Here is a 26,533-nt window from a genome sequence, read left to right on the forward strand (position 1 = left end):
GGTCAAGTTAATAACAAAATTACTAAATTACGAAATGAATATGCAACACTAACAGAAAAAAGAAGGACAATCAATGAACAAAAGACAAATAAATAAGAAACATTGATCCTGAAAAATCAAGGGCTACGTCGACGTCAGAGCGAGAGAACAGAACTTGCTTCTAGTAAGGCATTCACGGTAAACACAATTTGATATGTAGACAAGCGTTGGGTTTTGAAATTTCCTACATGAGGCATTTCTCTCAATGTAGTTACGGCCCTGTAATAAAAGTGAGGTAATGTTCCTGAGAAAATAAACCTCAAGTTAAAAGAAACCAATTTTCAGACATTTTAAGTTTATTTAAATAATAAGTTTATACCTTTATTATAAAAGATTTGGGAAGTGTTTCCCGGTTTTTTGAAGAAAAAAAAAGATGAACTTATGAAGAATCTGGTGTCATCTCATCCTTTCGATTAGACCTGCTGAGTTTTTATTTTCAATACATTGCAAGTCAGGTAATTTATTTTCAAACTACATCAGAACAAACCATTTATTTTTTTGTTTATCAAGGCTGAGTTATTTATTTTCAAAATCCTCCTGGTCCCCCTCTCCGTGATTATCACTATGGTCGTCCCCTAATCACGGGTTTGCATTTTACTTTCTGCCACGTATAATATAAAGATATTACTGCGAATATAAAATAGAAATTTACCGTAATTTCCATTTTGTTTTCAATGTTCCAAATCATATATAACCTTACGGTGTCAAAATATGGGTTTTTGCACAAAAATCGCTGAAACTAGAAAATTTAAATATTTCAGTATACGGATTTCTTATAAGAAGTAAAATTACAAGTATACTGAACTCCGAGGAAAATTCAAAACGGAAAATCCGCCTAACTAAATGGCAAAATCAAATGATATTAAAAACACATCAAACGAATGAACAATTAATTAACAACTGTCATATTCCTAACTTGGTACACCGAGGCATTTTGAAATGTAAAAAATGGTGGATTGCAGTGGCAGAACCAGATTTTTTGGGGGGACCCACGGCTGACTGCCTAGTATATAACATGTATACAGAGGGGGTCCATTGACTGCCTTATAGGAGGGGGCCACCAGCGGTCATGCTTCAGTGATTCCCTATAGATATAATCAACATTTTTTTTCCCTGCGGACCCCATTGTAAAATCTGTAATATATTTGTACTTTTATACTGAAATGTGATTTAATACACATGTCACTATAATAAACAAACATTTACTTACAAATGTTAAATCGTTACTACTGTAATGCATATAGACTGGACATGCGAAGGTGTGAACTGGATCCTTTTTTTTTTATTCTGCTTTTAAAACTACAAAATTCTCGTTATTACATGTGATTGTTGTACTCCTTGAGATACTCCCCCTAAACAACATTTACCGCCATTTTGTGAACTTTACCGTAATGTTGTCTTTCACAATCCGATTTGTTTCGTAATTTATCTTTTGAGTTTAAATTCTAGAACACGAACCGGTTCCTGACGCCTTGACAATCAGAATCATAATTCAAAGCTCGTTCAAAATGGCAAAAAGAGTTGCAATTGTAAGTCTTTATGATAACTGAGACTGCTATAGCCAGAGACATATAGTACACACGTATTATATTTCTCTGCTGTAGCAGATAGTACTTAGTCTTATTTGATACTTCGCCTTCTTTGAAATTATATAACGTGAGGGTGCCCAAATTGCACCTATTTTGACAGTTTTTTTAACCTACATTTATTTATGCTTTAGACAAAAGTTTTCATTATGTGTTTATTTTGTAGATGTATCATTATTTACTATATAGTATATATGGTTTCACCAATTAAGTTTTGAATCCATGTGGAATCATAGAAAAAATGGTGACCTCCAAACCATCTATGATTCTGTAATGAGGAGTACCCAAATTGCATCCATGCTTAAATTTGCATCGTCAAAAGTGAAATAACAGAGATTTTGTTTAATTTCTTGAAATATTTTGAACAATTGGATATTAGTCCATGCTTACTCCTTATTTTTTAAGAAATGGATACTTGTAACATATTGTATTTGCTAATTTTAAAAAGATGACTCGCATGGCGACATTTCCGTACATTTTGCTTTTTCAGGAAACACTTCATCTGTTGATAAATACTGTGAATGTTTGTGAATATCTAAATATTTTTACCTATGTTGAAAGACGTGCATAGTATCAAATCATAAAAGTACAAATTTAGTCTCTAGGAAATTTTGTAAGGTTTCCGCTTCTATTTTTGCTACATGTAAATAGATGCAAATTGTGTACTTGGTGCAATTTGGGTACTGTGACGTGATTTTACGGAATTCCCATGAACAGAATCACCTCTTCTTCTTCTGATATATTTTAAATTAGGTAACCTCTAATAACAGAATGATAAAGCCTTTGGCGTCATTTGAATAAAGGAATTGTTTTGTCATCTTTTTCATTATTAAGTTTGAAGACCGTTTTGTAAATTATATACATTATTCTTACTGTTAAAATCTGCATTTTTCCGATACTAGTGTATTTAACTTAAGGCTGAATTGAAATAATAAGGATTATTAAATCATAATGCTAAATTTAAATATTCAAATTTTACTGGAAAAATAAAGATGTATATAATAATTGATACTCAAAAAGAATGTTGTTCCTCAAATTACAATAGAAAAATCAGTCTGCTTGGTTCATTATCCCTCTAAACCATGCCACAGTCGCTTGAATTTACATATAACAGTATGTTTTTTTTTTCTATACATCACTAAAATTCAAGCGACTGTGACAATGCATGATATACCATCATTTGAAGCAATTTTACCTGTTGTCAATTATATAAGTCTTATTTACAAACTGACAAAGATGCTGTACATTGTACATTCAGTGCTACACATTTTGATAAAACCAATCTATGAGGCCAGTTTTTCATGCTTTCTCTATTTTACTCCTCAGGAGTCCTGACCAAATTGAATCATGAAATATTTGCCACTTGACTTTAAGGAACAAACAATCAGGCAATCTATATATCTCTTTTAACTTTCTCATTTCTTAACGGACTTTTACCAATCTTATCAACATTTCCTGCCTAAAGAGTTTCACAGCCTTCAAACATTTTCATGATCCAAAAGACAGGGAAAAAAAGACAAAAGTTAAAATAAATTAATAGAGTTATTCCTCTTTGTACTGGCTCTCTCCTATCATGTACATATGTACATATTTTTATTATAAATTGTAATCATGTTTCAATATTTGTTCTAAATCATATTAAGTAAGTAACAATCAGTATGTATGTTAGATTGCATGTGTTGTTTGTGTGAATATTGTATGATCTTTGTGATTTGTGTTGATTTATATGCTCTTTATGCCTATATTTGTCTGCCTTTTATCAGGAATAAAGATATTTGATTTGACCTTAAAGGTAATGAGCACAGGCACTTGTCTCAGATTTTTTTTTATATGTATCATATATAAGTTGTTATATAAAGGTACATAAAATCAAATTATGAGACATGAAGTGTCTGTGGTAATGAGGGCATTGATTGGGATTTATAGTATAAAGACAAAATGGACGTAAATAAAAAGAATAGAAACTAATGAGGTACTAAAATATAAAGAGAATAATTGGCAAAATGATTAAAAGAATAAAGAGTGATGGGCATGAATTATAAAAAAAGAAGAGAAAAATGACCTGAAAAAGAAATATATATACATTTTGTACCATGTACATGTATACTGACCCTTGTTAATGTTGATAAATTATCAGCATTTTTCTAATTCAAAATTTCATTATAGGACAGAATTGATCATGATGAATAACAATAAATTAGGTGTAAATACGACATACAGTTACAAATGATTGACATGAATAATTGGCATTGATTCTGTAAACAAATATTTACACATTTTATTTCCATCCGAAATGTATGGAAAGGGAGGTAACTCTAAGCAACTCAATATTCAATCTCTAGGATTTACTACAAAAATGTCTTATCCCTGGGATTTCAATTACCTACCTGTTCTTTCATTGATTAGTTCACTTCCTTTTTTGTATAAATATATGGTAGGGGACATAATTAAATAACCTGTAACAAAATAGAGTTCCAACTGAAGAAATATTCTGTTATCTTATTTCCATTAGAACAAATATGACAGTATATGTTTCTTAGAGAATAAAGGGTGTAGAATATTTGAACATTGTTTAAAGTTTCCAGGTGAACTTCAGTGGCTGATTCAGAAATTTTCACAAGTGGGGGCCAACTAACTGTCTAAAAGGGGCAATGCTAAGGTCATTCTTTTATAGTGATTACCTTGGCACCCTCTCTAAATCTGCCTATGAACTTCTGTCAGAACAAATAAATGTTGATAAACCAACGCTATATATAATCTTTCAGATTGAGTAGTTTTTCATTGGCTGCTTTGACCTATATAGTTTGTGCAATTTTAATTAATAGTTAAGCTACAAATGTCAATACAACTACAATCTAGATGAACTGACAACTAAATGGTAAATTAGTTAAAAACAATATTTATATCATTTAAACAGGTGACTGGAGCTAACAAAGGGATAGGTTACGCTGTAGTTCAGGCGTTATGTAAACAGTTTGATGGTGATGTTCTCCTAACAGGTAAGAAAGCTGAGCATGAATAAATTTGAATAAATAATAAATAATGAATAAATTATAAATAATGAATAAATTATGAGTAATGAATAAATGATTTACACAAAGTTGTTCAACTCCTGAAAATACTGTATGCAAAAGGTCTACTATAATTGGTGTATGGAATGATTGAAAGTTGTACATGTCCAACTGGCAGGTGTCATCTGACTTTGACCTCATTTTCATCATGTTTATGGTACTGTGGTTAAAGTTTTTGTTTTTAATTTGTTTTTCTTATCAATTAAGCCTATACAGCATGAAATAGATCATCTATGTTTATTGTATGAATATATTTTATGATGTACATGTCTGTCAGGCATGTTTGATATGACCTTGACCATTTATGGGCTTTATGTTTTCTGGTCTGTGGGTGTGTTCCTCCATCCCTCCCTCTGTTCGTCTGTCCGTTCATTTGTCTGTTGGTCTGTCCCACTTCAGGTTAAAGTTTTTGGTCGAGGTAGTCTTTGATGAAGTTGAAGTTCAATCCACTTGAAACTTAGTGCACAAAAAAATGATATTGCAGATGGGGCATCCGTGTACTAGGGACACATTCTTGTTTTGTCTATTTTTCTAATATTTTAAGCAAAAGGTCACCTACATTTGGTGTGTGGAATGATTGTAAGGTGTCTGTTTGGCAGGATTTATCTGACCTGGACCTCATATTTATGGTTCATTGATCAATTTTAAGGTTCTTTTAAGTATGTTTTTCCAGTTTTCTTGTTCTGACCTTTGACCTCATTTTCTTTGATTGTGTAAAGTTTATGTGATAGTTGGAGTAAAACTTTATATTCAGAACTATCAACATAATATCAATGATGAGTAAAATAGACAAGGTATTTCAGCGTGTTCTTGTCTAAAATATTAATAAAAAGTTTTGAAGAACCTAAAAAAATGTATTTTTTTTTATAATTTATTGCCTTTTGTGCCTTGAATATATATAAAATGTGCAATGACATTGGAACTCTGTGCCTTTGTTCATTATTCATTGTATTTTAAACAAATAATTATAGGACGAAGTGAGGAGAGATGTAAGGCTGCTGTTGCAGAGCTGAAGAAGCAAGGGATGTCACCTAAATATCATCAAATGGACCTTGATGATCAAACTTCCATTAACAAGCTGAGGGACTTTGTCAAGGAACAATATGGTGGAATTGATGTTCTTGTAAACAATGCTGGTATTGCATTCAAGGTAATACTATGATAAAAAATATAACTTCATTGTACTAGTAGATAAATGAGATCTAAATTTTTATCCCATTTTTATTTGGTTTTTATTTTGCCTTGTTGATATGACACAAATGATAGAGCAAATCACAGACAAGTAGACTGATATTGGAATGCTGATTCGGTTTCTTTTGCAAATTTGAGTGCCTACATTAGCCTTCACGTGTAACATCTGAGTCAGTCTACATGCAAAATCTGTATAAACCCTTAAATGCTAAATCTGTAAACGTCCTCACATGCAAAATCTGTATAAACCCTTAAATGCTAAATCTGTAAACGTCCTCACTTGCAAAATCTGTATAAACCCTTAAATGCTAAATCTGTAAACGTCCTTACATGCAAATCTGTATAAACCCTTAAATGCTAAATCTGTAAACGTCCTCACATGCAAAACCTGTATAAACCCTTAAATGCTTAATCTGTAAACGTCCTCACATGCAAAATCTATATAAACCCTTAAATGCTAAATATGTAAACGTCCTCACATGCAAAATCTGTATAAACCCTTAAAAGCTAAATCTGTAAACGTCCTCACATGCAAAATCTGTATAAACCCTTAAATGCTAAATCTGTAAACGTCCTCACATACAAAATCTGTATAAACCCTTAAATGCTAAACCTGTAAACGTCCTCACATGCAAAATCTATTTATGTCATCATATACAAAATTTGCATCAACCCTCGCATGCAAATCCATATCAGCCCTCAAAATCAATATCTGCATCAGCTCTTACACCCAAAATCTGTACATGCCTTAATGTGGAAAACTGTATAAGCCTTCATGTGCAAATTCTGTATAAGGCCCACATGCAAATTTTGTATCAGCTTTCAATGATGTGCAAAATCTCTTTACACTCTAATTTGCAAATCTGTATCCACTTTCAAAAGTAAAATGTGCATCAGCACTTGCACACAAACTCAATATAAGCCATCATATGCAAAACTCTTAAAATATATATCATGAAATCAATACCCCTCCTGTAGCCCCAATGTTATCTTTTTATCTTACAGGCAGCATCAACAGCCCCATTCAGTGAACAAGCAACAGTGTCATGTGCTACAAACTTTACTGGTACCCTGAATGTGTGTAACACACTTTTCCCTCTACTGAGGCCTCATGCTAGGTAAGTCATTCAGTGTCATGTGCTACAAACTTCTATGGTACCCTGAATGTGTGTAACACACTTTCCCCCTACTGAGGCCTCATGCTAGGTAAGTTATTCAGTGTCAACTTCTACGGTACCCTAAATAAGTGATAGGGAGCTAGCATTTGAGTTTTATGGAAGGGGGAGGGGTAGGTAGGATGTAATTTTGTCCTTTTTTAAATATTATAATCTCTGTCCTGCCTTTTTATTGATGGAACTGGTTTTGAATATGTATACGACAAAATGTATATAATGATTGAAATAATATAATTTTTTTTTGGATGACCTACTTTTTATGAATACAGTTTTTTCATAGGAGGATTCAAATTGTCCAGACATATCTTAACATTGCAAAGGTTTAGTAGTTATATTCATATAAAGATAATTGTTTAATTTCTATCTGTTCTCTTTTTTTCAAATAATGTTATCTGTCATTAATAGAATGTTAGTTAATGGTTTCTTTTTAATATTTTTTGCATACTATAATTTAAACCAACTTATATTTGCGAATACTTTATTTGGCGCTTATCCCTTTCTAGACCATTTAGAGGCAATTTGATTTTTGAACTTTTAAATTTGCTTGATGAATGTAAATTAGGAAAGAATAATGCTTTCCATAATAGTGATGATCTATATTTGCATTATTATAATACTCTGAAAAGTTGTGAAAATAAATCGCACATGATAATATGTTTGGTTACAGTATTTGAATTTCACAGAAAGACATATCCTGTCTTAGATATAAAAAGATGTGATATGAGTGCCATTGAGACAACGTTACATATAAGTCACTATTAAGTATTTGTAAAAGTAAACCATTATAAGTCAAAGTATGCCCTTCAACAAGGAGTCTTGGGTCACACCTAACAGCAAGCTATAAAAGGCCCCCAAAAATACTAGTGTAAAACCATTCAAGCAGGGAGACCAACACCCTTATCTATGTAAAAAATGATAAACAAGAAACACTTACGAACCATGTCAACAAATGACAATTACTGAACATCAGGTTAGTTCATATTTCAAAGGAAGCATGAAAAAAAAAAAAAAATATGCTTCAATTTATTTACAGAGTATCCAATGTATCTAGTATGGCATCACAGATGTCTATAGCAAAGTGTAGTGATGAAATTAAAGCAAAGTTTAAAGACCCTAAAATAACAATGGACCAGCTAAAAGTTCTTATTCAGCAGTTCATTGAGTAAGTACATGAAGAAGTTAGGTATGTACATTTGGGAGTCAGCCTGCATATAGTTTAGAAATGATATTAATTGACATTTTCAGAATCTAAAGGACTGTAGCAGGGTTTCCCCTGGGTCAATTATTTTTTTCGCCACCTCTTTCGCCAAAACAATAAATTTTTCGCCACTTTATTATTTTTTCGCCAAATAAATTTTTCTTTTAAAATTTCTTTTTTTTCCAGCCCTCCCCCTTCCTTTAAATAAGAAGTGTTTTTTACAACAAAACGAAGAATCTTATCACTTGGAATTGATCCCTCGTGTAAGGTGTAGTCATATTACATTGAAGGTTACTCTCATGCCAACCTTTTGAATAGATTTCTTCATAACGACAATTTTCTTGTCTAGACCATCGTAAATAAGTAAAACTATATGCTTGAAACACGTGTGTTACAGAAACGACTTTGAAGTACCCACTCAAATCAATGATCTTTATGAAAGTTAAATGATAAAGTTTTAAATCAGAGACCTTTCTAGCTTTTGAACATTTTTATAACAACAATTTTCTTTTCATAAGAAGGAGATAAAGCGTAAATTTTGCCTCAAACACGTGGGTCGCAAAGCGGTAAATAAATTCATTTGTGACATGTGCAGAAGCCATTTAACCATATCATTTTGTCATATCATATAATCAACACCTTTATTAATTAGTCCTTTGATGTCGATAGCTATGAATGCAATCAGCTGATTATTGATTTTCTGTCAAAATCTTAACGAGTTCAAGGTGAATTCCGAGTATTGTCTGAGAGGTAAAGTCAGAGAACCCGAAAAAAGTAAATAAACAAGATGGCTGAAAATAAATCGTTATATATATATATTTCTTTCGCCAAATTCTTTCGCCAATGACGAATTTTAATCGCCACAATTATTATTATTTCGCAAATTGCGAAAATGGCGACCGCCAGCATAAACCCTGGACTGTAGGTAATTTCATTGTTTGTACACCAAAAGAATACAACTTCCTGTCATGGGATAGATTTCCATTGTGTAGTAGGATTTAAAACAAACACAAAATTTTGGTGTATGCTTTTGAAAATATTACCCAGAATGCATTAGATTCTGAAATGTCGAATTTATTTAGAATTCAATGTTATATAAAAAGTCTTTTTGCCAAATTCAATGTAGAATTTATTCACTGTGAAGTCTATGGTAATTTTTTATTTTTGATAGGTAAAATTCTTTTGTGCAAACCAAATTAAAAATAATATTGTATTTTGTTATTTATTTGTTAAACACTATTTCAGTGCTGCACAGACTGACAGCCACCAAAAACAAGGTTTTTCTTCCTCAGCCTATGGAATGTCAAAGGTTGGTGTAACTGTGATGAGCTTCATACAGCAGAGAGAATTGAACTCTGACCCTAGAGAGGATATTGTTGTGAATGCAGTAAGTAAATAATTTTAGCTCACCTGGTCCCAAAGCCTATGTCAGTTGGAGTTATTTTCTTCACTTTCTAGGTCATCAATTTTTAGTATTGTTAAAGACAATTCTCCTCTGGCTCTCCTCTAGAGAATCATATTCAAACCAGTGTGGTCCTGGCCATTGATTGATGACCTAAATTATCCCATTGACTGGGACAGAGTAGGTGAACGCTTGTCGGTAACAATCACTGCTCACTATGTACTTTTTAAAGACGCTGAATATATGGGGTCACCAAAGGTTCTCAACACCTAAATAAAGCAATTCAAAAAACGAATCCGGAATAATACGAGTTGTTGATTTATATCAATAATATAAATCAAAACATAAAGGTTATTCCTGAATAATTTTTCGAATTATTTTATTATTAAAGGCGTTAAGAACCTTTGATGACCCCACAGTCTAAATTCTATAATAAGTAAGAAGTGAGCAATGGTCGTTACAGACAAACGTTCACCTAATCTGTCACAGACAATGGGATAATTTAGAACGTCAATCAATGGCCAGGACCACACTGTTTTGAATATGATTCTATGATTTGATTAACAACCAGTCCTTACTGCAAAATAAGCTATAAAAGGCCTCACTGAATTACAGGCTCTTAATGCTGGATAGTAACATACATACTAAATGTGGGTTAAAAAATGTTGGAGTAACATTACAACATAAGAAGGAAATAAAAAAACCTTAACTTGTTGGGACCACAGCTTCATATATCATAACACCTATATGGTGCTTTTATGTGATAATCTTTATAAAACCTTAATGAATAATTTAATTTTCATAACAACCAAAAGTTATGAAATTTATGCAAAATATTGGGCTCAACATGGTAATGGTTATCCTAACTGGGGATAGTGGTGAAACATTTCAATATAAGAGCCAATAATATAGATCTATACCTACTTAATTTTTTTAGTCCACAGCTTCAAATAAATCTAATAATTCTCAGACATGTCAGATGTGTAAATACATTATTCCTATTTGTAGTGCTGTTATGTAATAAACTTTACATACCTGTCAACCTGTGACGATGAAAATGCAGGTCATGACCTGCATTGAAGAATCAAATCTCAGGTCATAACGCGTACAAACTTTTTCGAGCTGAATTTCAGTATTAATGGTACATTTTCTTATTATGTATATGGAAAATACCAAAACATCAATGCATGTTCACTTGGTTGAGTCATTTTATCCTAATTAATTATTATTTCATTGCACTTTTAAAGATTTTAATAAATTTGTGTAATACAGTTTTATGTTCTTTACTTTTTGTAATTATCAGATACTAGAATTTTTTTTCAATTGTAATTTAAAATGTTTGAGACCATTGGCTCACACAGCAAATTAGGAAATTAGACTAAGATAAAATATAGTAATACAGTTAAAGGCAGTATAAATGTAAAAAATAATTTTCAACTTTTTTTTTTAAATTGTATAAAAGTATTAAAATAATGAAAAGTTATTTTTCAAAATGTATTTGAATTCTAAATTTTTTATCATTTTATCTTTTTCACCCATAAAACATAAAAATAAGGAATAATTTTGAATGGTGACAAATAAGGGGAAGTAACTCTAACTCTATTTGTATACAAATGTAGAGCAGTTTATTTACGACCTAAAGCTAAGGTAATTGGTGTTAATTAACAGTGTGTTTGACACCAAAGCTGTCAAGTAAAGCCATGCACTTAATGGGTCACTTAAATTGACAGTTTACATAGCTAGATGAACTTCCTGTTCATGGAAGAATTACGAATTTGCCGGTATTTCAAAAGAATATTACTTATGAAATCAATCGCAAGGCTAAGAAATACGGGTGAAATCGGGTCATTTTCGGAATTCCCGGGTGATTTCAATGACCCGGCGGGTGTCTCGGGTGATCCCTCAGAATTGTGAAAATCTCGGGTCACACCCGCAGAAAACGGGTCAGTTGACTGGTATGACTTTATGGAACCTTAATGAATAGTATTTTTGATACTAACCAAAAAATATGAAATTTATATTTTTCATGTTTTCAGTGTTGCCCTGGATATGTAGATACTGATATGACATCACATAAAGGACATAAAACAGTAGAGCAAGGTAATGAAATCATTCATTTCTAACTTAAGATATACAATTTATTTTTCATATTTCAGTGTTGCCCAGGATACGTTGATACTGATATGAGTTCTCATAAAGGAACTAAAACAATAGAACAAGGTAATTTATTTTTATTTGTTTAATATTTAGCTTAACAATTAGGCGAGGAATACTCACTTTAGGTTTTGCTTATCAAAGAAAGAGAGGCGATAGAAATCAAAGGGCCATTCACACTCTTAAGTCGAAAATAAACTGACAGCAACATGGCGATTAAAGAAAAGGACAAACAACAGATCACAAAACACAATAAGAAATATAGATTATCAGTAGTTATCTCAACGAGATTGATAATGATAACTGTTTTTCGCTATTTTAACCTTTTGAGAAGTTGTCAATATCATGGACAACGTCACATGTTCCCTTAGTTTCTGGCAATAATTTTTCATATCACTAAACTCCGCTGAGAACGTAATAAGTCGGCAAGATCAATGGTAATATAGTATGAACTCCATGAAAACCAGATCTCAGATACTCCCAGAAGGGTAAGCAGATCACATGTGACTGTCATGGTGTTGCTTATACATGTATAGGTTCAAACCTAGTGATAAGTCTTAATTCAGTCTTAGTTAAGGAATGCTCATTCTTGACTAATGCAGGCAGCTTTCGCCAGTAAGAACACAGACTGCTCAACTGACAGGAAAATAGTCCAAGTTACAAGTATGTTGACATAGCTTCACTGAGATTGTAACCTTGAAAAAAAGCCTTCTCCGACTGACGGACTAGGACAAAGCAGATTTTATACTCAGTTTAAATTAGCATGTTCTCTTCCTGAAATGGAATACTCCCCACTGGACGTTATACATAATCATCAAAATCCACATCATCAACAATTACTATGACAAAGCAGTGCAAAACATTTCAAAACTTAATAGTTTCAAAATATCACATTTATTTTACATTTGTTTATAAATCAGTTTCTTTTCGATTTCATTTTCTGAACTCAAAACTCAAGAAACACAAGAAGTGTGTCTAAAATAATGGATGTACATGGATGTACATGTTACATACTAAATTTAAACCAAATAGAAATTCTCGAATTAACAACTTTAAACGTTTTATTGGCAACCAAATTTGAAGAGTTCCCTTTCTTTTTCTCTTTATATATTATTTTTAACTTGTTTAATATATTACCACTATTTATGATTAAATCCTTCGTATTTCTTTAAAAAGAATTCAAAAGTTTGAATTGTAAAACAGAAAGATCACCAATTATTTCTAAAAACGTTTTAAATGATTAAATCACATTAATAAGCTCACTGACATTAAGTTTTGATTGCGTAATGTGACCTGTTTTTTACATAATTTCTTAAGTACTCTATTAATCTCTTTCCTATATCCATGTCTCTTTAAGGAAATTTATAGAAAATATCCCTACAGAATACAAGAAAAAAAAACTAGATTTGATCCTGTTTCTTGTTCAATTCCTATATATGCTTATATCTTTTAAATAAAACAAGCACACACGCATATAGTTTTCTGCTGCACAATTACAGCTACATGAGCTATAAAAAGTGTCTTGCAATTTGTAATACCTATTTTTAACTGGATTTTTGTGACAAATTTTAATATGTTGTTACTGATGACAAAATGGAGGTCAAGCCCAATAATGACGATTTTGACTTTTAACATTCAGGAGTTATGGTTCTTGAAAGATTGAAAAATGGCTTTTCCAGTCGTGTCCGTGCATTTACTCATGAACTGTTCAAGCAAAGCTTTTCAAATTTTAATATGTTTTTACTGATGACAAAACAGAGGTCTAGTTCAATAATGACGATTTTGACTTTTACCGATCAGGAGTTATGGTTCTTGAAAGATTGAAAAATGGCATTTCCATTCGTGTCTGTGCATTTACTCATGAACCATTCAACCTAAGCTTTTCAAATTTTAATATGTTGATACTGATGACAAAATGGAGGTCAAATTTGATATTGATGATTTTCACTTTCACCGTTCATGGTTATGGTTCTTGCGATATTGGCAGGATACAAATAAATTTTAATAAATCCGGTTTGCTGTCGTTGTGACAGCCTCTTGTTTATAAACAATTAACTAAAAACTTACTAGAAATATCCAAAATTTAAAAGATTTTCGAACACATCATGGATGTATTTATATATTTAAGTTTGGTATGATTTTTAAATTAAAACAGGATTTTGTTTAGGTTTTCATGTTCAAAATTTAAAGATATTATATTTGGCATTTGAATGTTTCGTTTTTAAAAGAAATGAAAATTTGATTGCCAGATTGGTCGTGCTGAGGATACTTTTTTCTTCGAACAAACCACACATTACCTAAAATAAAATATATTAACGAAAATTTGTGACCCTAGGACAAGAGAATGGAAAGCAGATAGAAATAGTCACAATTAAAATGCTAATTTAAAACTGAACTCATCAAAGATACCAGGATTAAATTTTGTATTTATGCCAGATGCACGTTTGATCTACAAAAGACTCCTCATTGATGTGCCAGTCCAAAAAAGTTAAAAGTCATATATAAAGTACGACTTTGAAAAGCATTAAGGACCTAAATTCCTAAAAGTTTTGCCAAATACTGCTATATTAACCTTGATTTAATTTAACCTTATTGTATTTATATGTTTCTACTTTTTTTTTTTCAGGAGCAGATACACCAGTGTATTTAGCAATGCTTCCATCTGGAACAACTAGCCCAAAAGGAAAATTTGTATCTGACAGAAAAATTCAAAACTGGGGATGACTATCTAATAAACTTTGATGGGCTAGTTTAATTAGCCTTTCTTGATATAAATTTATTATTTAGAAACATTATACATCATACCTCTATGTCTAAGTCTTTTTTTTAATCTCTGAAATTTCATTTCTCAATAATGATTTTTAAAGAGATTTTGATAAAGGAGTCATTGGAAATATATGACAATGAAAAAATATACATGAATAATAATAAAAGGAATATTGAAATTATTGAACAGTACAACAGACCAAAACAACAAATTAATCTATGCAACTTTCATACATGTAAGAGTTTGAGCTATAAATCCAGGTTAATCTACTGTTTTCTTCAAATGGAAATCCCTGTTGGAATTCGTTTGAGCTTTTGACTTTGCGATTTGATAATTGACTTTTTTGAATTTTCCTTTGGAGTTCGGTATTTTGTTATTTTACTTTTAACATCAAATCCTTTAAAATGAATTTATTAACAAAGACAAGCAACAAGTAACATCACTTGGTCAAGATAACCTGACTTGCAATTGACCAGGTACACAATGTTTTGGGTTAAACTAGCATTTGACAAAAGTTACAGACAGAGGGACATGGAAATGCTTTTCTGGCGGCGCCAACAGTTTTTGGATTATAGCTCATCACCTTTTATATAAGCCTTAGATTTCAAATATTTTGGCCATGAGCATCACTGAAGAGACATTTTTTGTCGAAATGCGCATCTGGTGCAGGACAATTGGTACCGTTAATGATATTACTACCACTAGGTCGATGCCTCTGCCAGTCCCCGAGGGTATCCCAAGCCTAGTAGCTAGTACTTCGGTACTGGCATGAACATTCGGACTTTTTGTGTTATTAAAATTTGCTGTTACAAAATGTTAGAAATTATTATAAACTAAGGAATGTATCTCCCTCATGCAAAGCTCCGATTCCTTTCACGGATTTGGCTCTTCTTTTTTGACCCCTTGGTTTATAGCTCTTCACCTTTTGTATAAGCGTTGTATTTCAAATATTTTGGCCACGAGCATCACTTAAGGATGTACTTAGGTAAGGTTAGGTGAAAATTAATAAATTAAGAAGTTTAAATTGATACTTTAAGCTGGTAGAGCATCAATTAAGGATAAACAAAAGCTAAAAATATTGATAGGTCATGGACCTCCTTTTCGAGATATTTAAGAATTAAAATATGGCGGCAGAAAGATGACTCGGATTTTTTCCTTATATTTGCATTGGTTTTATTGGGTTTCAAAACAAAAGAAAGAAAATAAAAAATCTTCTAAAATTTTGGTAAATAACCTTTCATGAGCTATCTAATCTTATATGAAAAAATAAATGGGTGTTATGGGGCAAAATATTTTACATTGTATTGTATGGAAAAACACCAAGGAGCCGAACATTTGACACAAATTCCAAAACATGACCTAAGTACATCCTTAAGAAACATGTTTTGTCGAAATGCGCTTCTGGTGCAGGAACATTGGTACCGTTTAAGTTATTATTGAATATTTATATAAGCCATATCTTTCCGAAAGGTTTTATAATTTCACCTCTTCTTCAGTGTACTCCTGTAATGTATTCTTTGTATATGACCTCATTTTTGTGGTTTAGGAACATTTGGTAATTAATCAAAATATAATCGGTTATTTCTTTCATTTGAATTGAATGTCCAATTACATAAAAAAATAATATTTCATCTGGATTAGGCGCTGAAATGGTTTTAAGACATTTATCTATAAAATGTTGAAATAATTTCTGGAACGTATACCCACATGTGCAATAACACAACAGAGATATATTAAAAGTAATCTGATATGAATGCAATCGAGAACCAAAACAAAGTTTATTACATCCTGTCCTTGAAGACTAATATGTAGACGAAACGGGCGTCTGGTGTATACCAATATAATTCTGGTACCTTTGATAACTATCATGCTACTATGAAAAAAAACGAAGAAAGGATAATGTCTTGTTTTACCAACAGCCCAGTAGTCAGCACTTCGGTGTTGACATGCATATCAATTTTATGGTTATTTTGAAATCATCTGTTTGCAAAAGTGTAAATTATTCAAAATACGAAGGACTCTTATCCCAGGCATAAATTACCTTAGTCAATTTGTAGAATTTTGGGTCTTCAATGCTCATCAACATTATACTTGTTTAACTTTCTTACTATTTTGATATGAGTCTAATGTAGAAGATACACACGTCTGGTCTGTCAACAAATAAGCCTGGTACGAACCTTTGATAACTTTAACTCGGATAGAAATCGACTTTATGCAAGTGTACGTAGATATGTAAATGCATTAGACTGGTTGGTTTTGGAACATTTATATACAAAATACATTAAAAAAAATTAATGAAGTTTGGTCTGTTTTTAAGCATTCGATAAGTAATTCAACTATAACACAAAGCCCTAGACTTTCTGTTGAACTTCTTTTAAAAATCAAATAGTTTAAGCATGTATTGTGTAAATTTGTATAAGGTCTATTTCTATCCACCGCGGCTCAAATGTTGTCCAGTGTTCTCTATGCATTAGGGAATCCTAATTACAACGCTCCTCATAGTTCATCAGTATCCTGTTGCAAGGCATTTTTTGTCAATTTATTATTATTTCGCTTGATTGCCTTTTTCGGTTTATGGTTTTAATCACCTCGATCCTTTGAAACCGAAGAATTTTGGAAAATATATTGGAGATAGTATGTACAATGAAATAATCCTTGTTTTTATAACAGTGCCATATCTTGATTTAATTTGTAATGTCTAAGATAATGAAAAGTAAAATAACAAAAATACCAAACTAGAAGAAAAATAATAAATGAGGGGGAGGACAGGGGAAAGGGAGACAGGGAGAAAGGAGAAAGGGGATGGGAGAAAGGAGAAAGGGGGTAGGAGAAAGGAGAGGAAGGCTGGGAGAAAGGAGAAAAATGAAATATCTCTTTTTTCCGGTAAATCAAAAAAAAAAAAAAATACGGAGAAAAGGGGTAGGAGAAAGGAGAAGAGGGATGGGAGAAGGGAGAAGGGTACCCCTGTCCTCCCCATCATAAATGGAAAAGTCTTTGATCAAATGGCAAAATCAAAAGCCAAAACAAATCAAACTTGTCAAATGAATGCAAAAAACTATCATGTCTGGTGTATATATAAAATTTAGTCCTGGTATCTATGATTATTTTATTACGACTTGGAATAGGGATTTCCTTTATACGTAGAAAATGTTTGAAAGTTTTCACAATAGAAATGTCTTTTTTTTTTCTCATATAAGACTTTATAGTTCATGAAAGGTCATTTACCAAAATTTAAGAAGATTCTTGATTTTCTTTCTTTTGCTTTGAGACCAATGCAAATATAAATTAAAAGCCCGAGTCAGCCTTTTCCCGCCATATTTTAAATCTCAAATTTCTCGAAAAGGAGGTCCATGACATATCACTATTTTTAGCTTATCTTTATCCTTAATTGAGGCTATACCAGCTTAAAGTGTCAATTTTAATTTCTTAATTTCTTAATTTTTACCTGACCTCACCTAAGTTCATCCTTAAATTGGTCTAAAATTCAACTATTTTTTTAATCAAAAGATTTGTCTTAATAATAAATAAATGGTCATATCATTTTGGTTTAAATAATGTAAAATAACATTATGGTCACTGACTTTGTTTTTATGCTAAACATCATTCAAATTGGTGAAAAAATACCACTATACGTCGAAATGAGCGTAACGTCAGATAAATAAATTTAAAAAAATGAAGTGAGTGACCCTAGGTGTATGTGTCTAATGCATACCAATAAAACATGAACGCTCAAAACAGATTTATATATTCTTGTTCTATGACAAAAAACGGCTCTGATTCAAACAAAATTTACGGAAGATGACATTATCAAAATGCTAGATTTCGCATTGACAACATATTTGCTGCTTAGAAATTCACAATAAACGTCGATTGAGATCAAACCCTTCCGCCTCCAAATTGTAAATTGTATACAATTACTGTCTTTTGGTGAGGTAAATTTGCGGTTTTATTGACTTTTGAAAAACTGATATTCACTGAGGCCGACGGCCGAATAAACATGTTCAAAAGTCAATTAAACCCCATATTTACCGAAACAAAAGACAGTAACTGTTTTATTCCATATTCCGAGAAAAGAACATGTATTTAATGAATAACATATACCAAAACAAATTTGACATGAAACATTTAACCATAATGTTACATGTAAAAGCGCGTGATGTTTAGCGCGGCGAATAACACTTTCTCAGGTGAATATGCTTTTTTATTCAAAATCCAATTCATATAGAGAAACCTACTAATAAAATACCAATATGGAATAACCTTTTTTATTTTTCAACATTCAAAAAGTGGATACAAATGAAGTAAATATTTCCAAATTGATACAATATTTCATAGATTATGTTCCTATCATTATTTCCATGATAAAAGGTTGATGCTTACAAGAAAGCTACTACATTTTTTAGTATCAAAACAAGAGTTCCAAGGTGTTAATTTAGAATTTCCAATTTGAAAATGTTACCTTCACCATCAAGAGTTACCCGTAATGTATTATATTTGTTTCACAAAAGGAAATGTACCAAATGTCGTTATCACAATAATGTACTTCTATATAATATACTAAGTCTTATCTATCATTTGCCATGACTAAATGTTTTAATTTCAATATTCAGTCATGTTTAAGGGTTAGTAAATGAACTGAGCAATGATTTACGAGCTTGGTGGAGTCATATTGTTAGATAAGAGTCAATTACCAACAATTGCTTTTTAAAACGTCAATTGAACATCTGCTATTTAATTGCACGGTGCAATATATACTTTATATGATTTATCATCGTTTTTGTAAAGTAGTAACGAGATTGGTGTCACCTGTGTAACAACATCTGCTAACCCTTTCAATTGGTGCCATATGCGACCATTTCCGGGTTGTTTTACTCAGTCTTAACAGTGTGATATCCAGTGATCGAAAACAAAAGAAAATTCACTCTTCTTATGATAGAGTCGAGAATACAATACCGGGGGCGATACTGATCAAATGTTATTCCTAAAAAATAACTGTACATATACAGAAATTATTTGCTAAACTGTACATGGGTTATTAGAAAAATATATGCAAATACACTATGTTTATGTTCAATATTTATCGAAATAATGGCTTTTGAAGAACTGAAATTTAAAAAACTGCCAATCCTGATTTAAAAAATCGGAAAAAAATATTTACATACAAAATTGAAAGATCTCTCGGGTCACCACTTTTCTATGTCTTCAAAGTTTTAAGCATATTACAATTTCCCAAAGTATGTATATTTTTTCAGCCTCAAGTTGTCGAGGTCTGTTTTTGTCACATGTACATTCAATAGAGAACTATTGTCTTTTCGTCAATATAAGAATTTAAAAGTCTGTTTGAGCAGGTCAAAAAATTAATGATAACTATCTTTATAAAGAAGGTATCTTTCTACGATTTTGTATACAATTTTAAGAATAGTTCGTCTTGAGGTTTTTTCGGTCTACATGATCATTTTTATATTCAATTTTTACATCGAAATAAGGTCTGTTTGATTTTGTTTAGTAACTTAATTTCAAAAGTGCCACATTTACTGCATATCAATCGAAATGTTGTCGCTGAATTTCTCTGGTCTAGCTATATATATACAGCTAGACCAGATATACATATATATATATACAACTAATTAGCATGTTCCAGAGAGGTATACAGACAGTAAAATAATTAATTGAAGTTGGTTGTCGTGAAAACCATTTGCAAAGCAACATTTCAAACAATTTTTACTCCAACCATCTATAGTCTGCTACTCTCATCATTTGCTAATGATTATATTGAGTGGAAGTTTTATTATACTTTTTTTTTACTTTTTACCAGAACGTCTTTCTGTAAATGAATAATTGATGGCGTCATTACTTAAACGGGACAAACCTAGAGAGGGTATAGTTTACAATATTATAATATCACTTGATTTTCCACTGTTAAGTTTTTTCTATATTGTGTTGTACAAATCTCTATATTGTGTTGTACACATCTCTATATTGTGTTGTATAAATCTCTATATTGTGTTGTACATATCTCTATATTGTGTTGTACAAATCTCTGTATTGTGTTGTGCAAATTTCTATATTGTGTTGTACAAATCTCTATATTGTGTTGTACAAATCTGTACAAATCTCTATATTGTGTTGTACAAATCTCTATATTGTGTTGTACAATTCTCTATATTGTGTTGTACAAATCTCTATATTGTGTTGTACAAATCTCTATATTGTGTTGTACAAATCTCTATATTGTGTTGTACAAATCTCTGTATTGTGTTGTACAAATTTCTATATTGTGTTGTACAAATCTCTATATTGTGTTGTACAAATCTCTATACTGGGTTGAAAAAACTGGTGATTAAATTTTTGTACTATATGAATAATTGATATCACCGGTGAATTTAAATTAACTTAAAAAGATTTTATTAAGAAATAAAAGAGGGACTAAGGATACCAGAGGGACAGTAAAACTCATAAATCGAACATAAACTAACAAAGCCATGGCTAAAAATGAAAGAAGACAAACAGACCAGTACACATGACACAACATAGAAGAATAAAGAATAAGCAACACGAATCCCACCAAAAACTGGGGGTTATATCAGGTTCTCCGGAAGGGTAAGCAGATCCTGCTCCACATGTGGCACCCGTCGTGTTGCTCATGTTATAACAAATCCAGTAAATAGTCTAATTCAGTAGGTTATATTCACGAAAGGGAAAGGAATTGTAGTTACGACGTAAGGGACATATCTGATATCATCTGTGAAACGGTTATTCCATAACGGTCAAACAACTAATAATGGCGTCCGTAAAATTTACGAAGGGATGATTTCAACTTCATCATTTAGAACTCTTGGGTTAATAGCTTCCTTGTGAGCAGTAACACTCTATCAAGAAAATCATGAAAGGAAATACAAGCACGGGAATATCGTATCAAATGGGATATATATATACCCCGTATGCAGGTGCTGCTGGAGTACTGCTACTTAGAAATGGAAAGTTCACAATTGGAAAGCTAAAATCATCTCTTTTGTCGTAAAAATTTGTTTTCAACCGACCCTCATTGTCAATTTCTAAATGTAAGTCAAGATATGAGGCCGACTTAACTGTATCAGTTGTATCCTTTATCTCTAGTTCGTAATATATGACGAGAAATACATTAAATTGATACCAATATAAAGAGATAACAAAGACAACATTTCAGCTATGCCAAAAGTGTATAAGATATATAAAGATATTTTGATTTAATTTTAAAAGTTTTCAGCCCCCATTGGTAACATAAATTCAAGTTGTCCCAAAATTTTGATTTTATTCGAATTTATTACGGAATGTTGTGCCCAATTGTTCTGATTTTTGTTACCGTGATGTTGGCTTTAACCACTTTCCAATTGTATTCGAATGTTTACTTCACTGTACCATTTATAATACATTAATTTGATGTAACATTTGATATTGCAATCAATACGTTAGATAGCTAGGTATATTGTAAGGCAAGTAAGATATGTTACAGAAGACAATGTATTCTAGTGGTTATCGAATAAACATGTTCAATGGTAGGTCTTTTAATTATATAGCAAAAATCCTTTTGTAAATATGCAAATGAGGACAAAAAGACGTATAAGAGAATCAAATGCAAACAGAGCGAGACCGGGTGCGTCGACATAGTCACAGCTATCAAGTCGAAATATCGAGGTGGACTAGAAAAAGTAAAAAGCAAAATAAAGTACTTAGTATCCGCGAAAATAAGTTGGTTTACAGTACCTTATTCAATGAAATAGCGGAATAACTCGCTATACTGTACCTCATAACACAGCTTGAGCAGGATATTTAGTGTATATTATTGTCTAGTGATGCCAATAGTTCTAAGTGTTGTATAGATAAGACAGTTGACGGATTATGCTTATTTATTATGGACCATATAGCTGTTCTACCCACCTCCTTGTTTTTGCCTTTAAACCAATTTTATTTTTTGAACGTAAACCAGAAAGACCTTTTTTCGCACACTATTTGTGATTAAAACCAAGTACCATTTGAAAATGCAATGTGAGTACTATCATTTATAAAAAAAAAAAAATTCGAAAAAATCATATAGTATGTCCAGTCAATACTTTATTCACATGATTTTATGTTTTGGGTAACACAAATTCTGCTTCAAGTTGACAACTTCAAGAATTACGGTTAAGCTGGACATGGTGGCTTAACGTTAATTATCATATCATAGATTTAAAAGACAGACATTTTTTAACACTCTAGCAACATAGATTTGTTGGTTTTGTCCTATTCAATCTGTCTTCTAATGTTAAATACTGTATAACAAACTTGAGATGTTTAACCATTTGGATCTCTCTTGGTTTTTGCTTACCTTTTCATTGAAATATTATTGCAATTATGTATATTCAGATAATAGACATCATGAGCGCATGATCGTTGTGTATCATGTAAACTATTGGTCTGACGTCATTTAATGATTACAGTATTACAACTCTATCCATAGATACGTAAATCCAATTACAAATCAACTCCACTTACCACCGATTTCTCATAGATTTTACTAATCAATCCATTCATAATGAGTATACACTTGGTGAAGACTTGGCATTTTGAAGATTTTTTTTAAACATAATGATTTGCACAGGTTAACTCTATTGTTCTGTCATATTTAAGTTGACATTGATTGATCAGATTCCCGAAATTTATTAGTAATGGAAGCAAAACAATAAACATTTTCATACTCATAATGAAGCATGTTACAGGATTTTTTGGAAGTAGCACTCCAACCAAGCCACACCTCAATTTGCGATCGCGGTGATTTAATTGTATGCGTTTGAACAGATGATATTAATATAAATCAACAACTAAATGATTCATTTGTAAAACAAATCAAATTCAAAATAAAAAACACAAAAACAAGAAGTGATGTTTAATAAGGATGGAAAAAATTAACGTACATCATAGAAGAAGAGAAGAACCACAGAAAAACAGAGAATTGTTTTAAGTTTTAAATATTTGAGTGTTATTGGCTCGAGTATCACAGAAGCGACATATACTGTCGAAATGTGCATTAAAGGGGCACTAGCTACGAGATATATAAAAAATCTTAAGTATGATTGTTTTTTGTTCAATCATTAATGAAAGTGAACTAGTGAACCAATAATTTGCCTTTATCATCTAAAATGTTTCAATTTTGTCAAAGTAAGCAAATAAACATTGATAATGAATTATTCACTCGCAAGTGAATAATTCGACCTCATTAAATCTGTATTCATGAGAACTCCAATTTAATCCCGTAGAAAGTGATAGAATAACGCATGCATTGTCCGTGTCCGGTTATATAAAGGAAAAGAATGTCAACATTGAAAGTGAAACAAGGTAAATAATTTGATTGACTTATTCGATCCAGATAAAAATATTCTTATAAAAGTAAAAATGACGATAAACATAATTTTTAATCTATAATATAATATAAAATATAACAGACCTATAAAAATCCAGTTGCACGAGTTCCTTAATCTTTTTATATCTATGTTTATGTTTACATCGTTTTTAAGTTCATAGAAGGTCAACTCGATAGTTAACTAGATGGCGTCATGGCTAAAATTCACACAAAACGAAGCTACATCTTATTGAGACCATGTCCTGTAGGTTGTTTATTTTATACTTTAGATAGTTTGCAAAAATGTTCAACATAAAATATGAGAGTTTGAGTCAAACCGGTGAACATGAATTTGGCAGCTAGTGCCCCTTTAAGTACCGTTAGTGTTATTTGATGATGGCCGTTTGGTGCTTGAACCTTCAATAATCATTAACCGATAATTTCATATAGTCAAGACCCGGAAGATGTTTCAATAGTACAATGCATTTAACAGATGTTAACAAAACAATCACAGCGTGCAACAGTAAAAACAGTATGTGTTATTTGATGCACTTATTGAAGATAACGGTCAATTGATGTAAATTAAATACCAATAGTTAAAAATATAACATGACAGGATTGTGGAAGTTTAATTGTAAATGCAAACATATCAAATCAAAATGCTTAATAAGATAAAAAGAGAGAAAAAAAACAGAAAGAAAACCACACAAAACTGGAAATATAAAATCGCAGCGTAAACAAAAACGTTTTTACCTCGTATTTTCCAATAATACATGAATATAATCCAGTTCTAACTCATATCTTTATATTATGCAATAATTGTTTAATACTACAATGAAACCGGTTTTCAGAGACCATTTAAGGGAGAACAAAAAAAGTGGTCCCTTATAAGTGGTGTTCTTTTAATACAGGTTCTATTTATATGAAATGTGCAAGGGATCTAAAATTTATGGTCTTATAATACAGTTTTTTGCTTAATACAGGTTGTATCTAAAGTAGTTTTGACTGTATCTAGTATTTCACATTCATGTGCTTCCTGTCAACTAATAAATGTGTCAGAGTTGTTTTGGACAGTCTGTCGATAATTTTGCAGGTTAACTTACTAATTGCACCTGAATGGTATATGAGCCATTTCTTCAGTTTTAGCTTAAGAAAACACATATTTCTTTCATAACATTTGTTGTTATTGTATGGCAGCTTATCTGAACAAAGGACTATGTCTCCTTCATTTGTAACTGCGATTACATATATCGATATGGGTAAATCTGGTTTTTTTTTAAATAATAGCTTCCCATTTTTTTCCTTTTGGATATTTGAACGTATCTAATCGCGCATTACTGTTCGGACATGCATTGCTGTTGTGATTAGTTGGACTGTGACGTGGTCGATACCACCGGAGCCAGAGATCATCCCCGGTTTTTGAATGGGTTAGTGTTGCTTAGTCTTTAGTTTCTTTGTTGTGTGTGGTGTTCTATTATTTGTCTTTTTCTATTTTCTATTCCGAATGTGGAAAGGTCCTTTTTATAAACGTTTATTTTTTGTTTCAAGTTAACAATAACAAATGTTTGAACATGAGTATCACCGAAGGATCATGCGTTCATTATCACTGAACTAGTATATATTTGTTTAGGGGCCAGCTGAAGGACGCCTCCGGGTGCGGGAATTTCTCGCTACATTGAAGACCTGTTGGTGACCTTCTGCAGTTGTTTTTTTTATTTGGTCGGGTTGTTGTCTCTTTGACACATTCCCCATTTCAATTCTCAATTTAATAGTCGAAATGTGCATTTAGTACGGTTAATGATATTTGATAATGAAGTTTTGTGATTGAATAGTTAAAGATCAGTAACCGATAATAAGACATACTGTCAATCCATAAAGATATGGTTAAAAGTAAAATGCATTCAACATGTATCTATAGGTGTTCGCAAAAACATATTTGACAAAATGTTCATTTTTTATATTCAGAGCATTGACGGGAATAGTATATGTATCTGATATATACATATAAATGTATTGTCTATAACTTGCTCAATCTCAATCACATCTCAATTTCCGATCGTGTTAATTTACACGTATGCAGATGAACAGATGAAATTAATATAAACCGTCAAATGAATCAAACACAAAAAAGGAATGGATGTTCAATAAGGTTCGCAAAAAAATCAAAACAACATATAAATTTAAATAGGAAAAGAAAAAAATGCCAGAAAAATTTAAAAATGTTTGAAGTTTTCGATATTTGAATGTTTTGGGCATAATCGAAAGAATATACATTGTCGAAATGTCTATGTTTATTTTTTGATGGCCGTTTGCTGATTTAACTTTCAATAATCATCAATTGATAATTTCATATAGTGAAGACAAGATGTATTTCTTAATAGTTCAATGCATTTTAATTTCATTAACATATGTTAACAAAACAATCACAGCGTGTAACAGTAAAAGTGTAAATGTATTTTGATGCACTTATTGAAGATACTATGTAAATAAAATACCGATTGTTAAAAATAAAACATGACAGATTGTGAAAGTTTAAATCTGAACGCAAAAATTTCAAATTAAAATGCAACAAAAGAAAAAAAGAAAAAGAAATAG

The 26,533-nt window shown here is 31.5% G+C and overlaps 1 protein-coding gene across 2 annotated transcripts; it reads left to right on the plus strand.

Annotated features, from left to right (window-relative positions):
• Positions 1–1,412: 1,412 nt before the first annotated feature.
• On the plus strand, positions 1,413–14,626 carry LOC134697058 (carbonyl reductase [NADPH] 1-like). 2 transcript variants are annotated; one of them, XM_063559077.1, is made up of 8 exons: positions 1,413–1,568; positions 4,543–4,624; positions 5,668–5,846; positions 6,893–7,005; positions 8,096–8,224; positions 9,506–9,647; positions 11,699–11,762; positions 14,443–14,626. In XM_063559077.1, the coding sequence occupies exons 1-8, from the start codon at positions 1,548–1,550 to the stop codon at positions 14,538–14,540; spliced, it is 828 nt and encodes a 275-aa protein (XP_063415147.1). In that variant the 5' UTR covers positions 1,413–1,547; the 3' UTR covers positions 14,541–14,626. The 2 variants fall into 2 exon arrangements, with proteins under 2 accessions (XP_063415147.1, XP_063415146.1); XM_063559076.1 differs by lacking the exon at positions 11,699–11,762 and adding an exon at positions 11,819–11,882.
• Positions 14,627–26,533: the final 11,907 nt, after the last annotated feature.

The sequence above is a fragment of the Mytilus trossulus genome, chromosome 14, assembly GCF_036588685.1.
Source record: "Mytilus trossulus isolate FHL-02 chromosome 14, PNRI_Mtr1.1.1.hap1, whole genome shotgun sequence".
Taxonomy (NCBI): Eukaryota; Metazoa; Mollusca; class Bivalvia; order Mytilida; family Mytilidae; genus Mytilus; species Mytilus trossulus.

Excerpts from the sequence above, each read along its gene's own strand:
- LOC134697058 (XM_063559077.1), top strand. The coding sequence starts at position 1,548 with ATGGCAAAAAGAGTTGCAATT. Across the intron at positions 9,648-11,698 it reads AGGATATTGTTGTGAATGCA|TGTTGCCCTGGATATGTAGA; the intron begins GTAAGTAAATAA and ends TCATGTTTTCAG. Across the intron at positions 11,763-14,442 it reads ACATAAAACAGTAGAGCAAG|GAGCAGATACACCAGTGTAT; the intron begins GTAATGAAATCA and ends TTTTTTTTTCAG.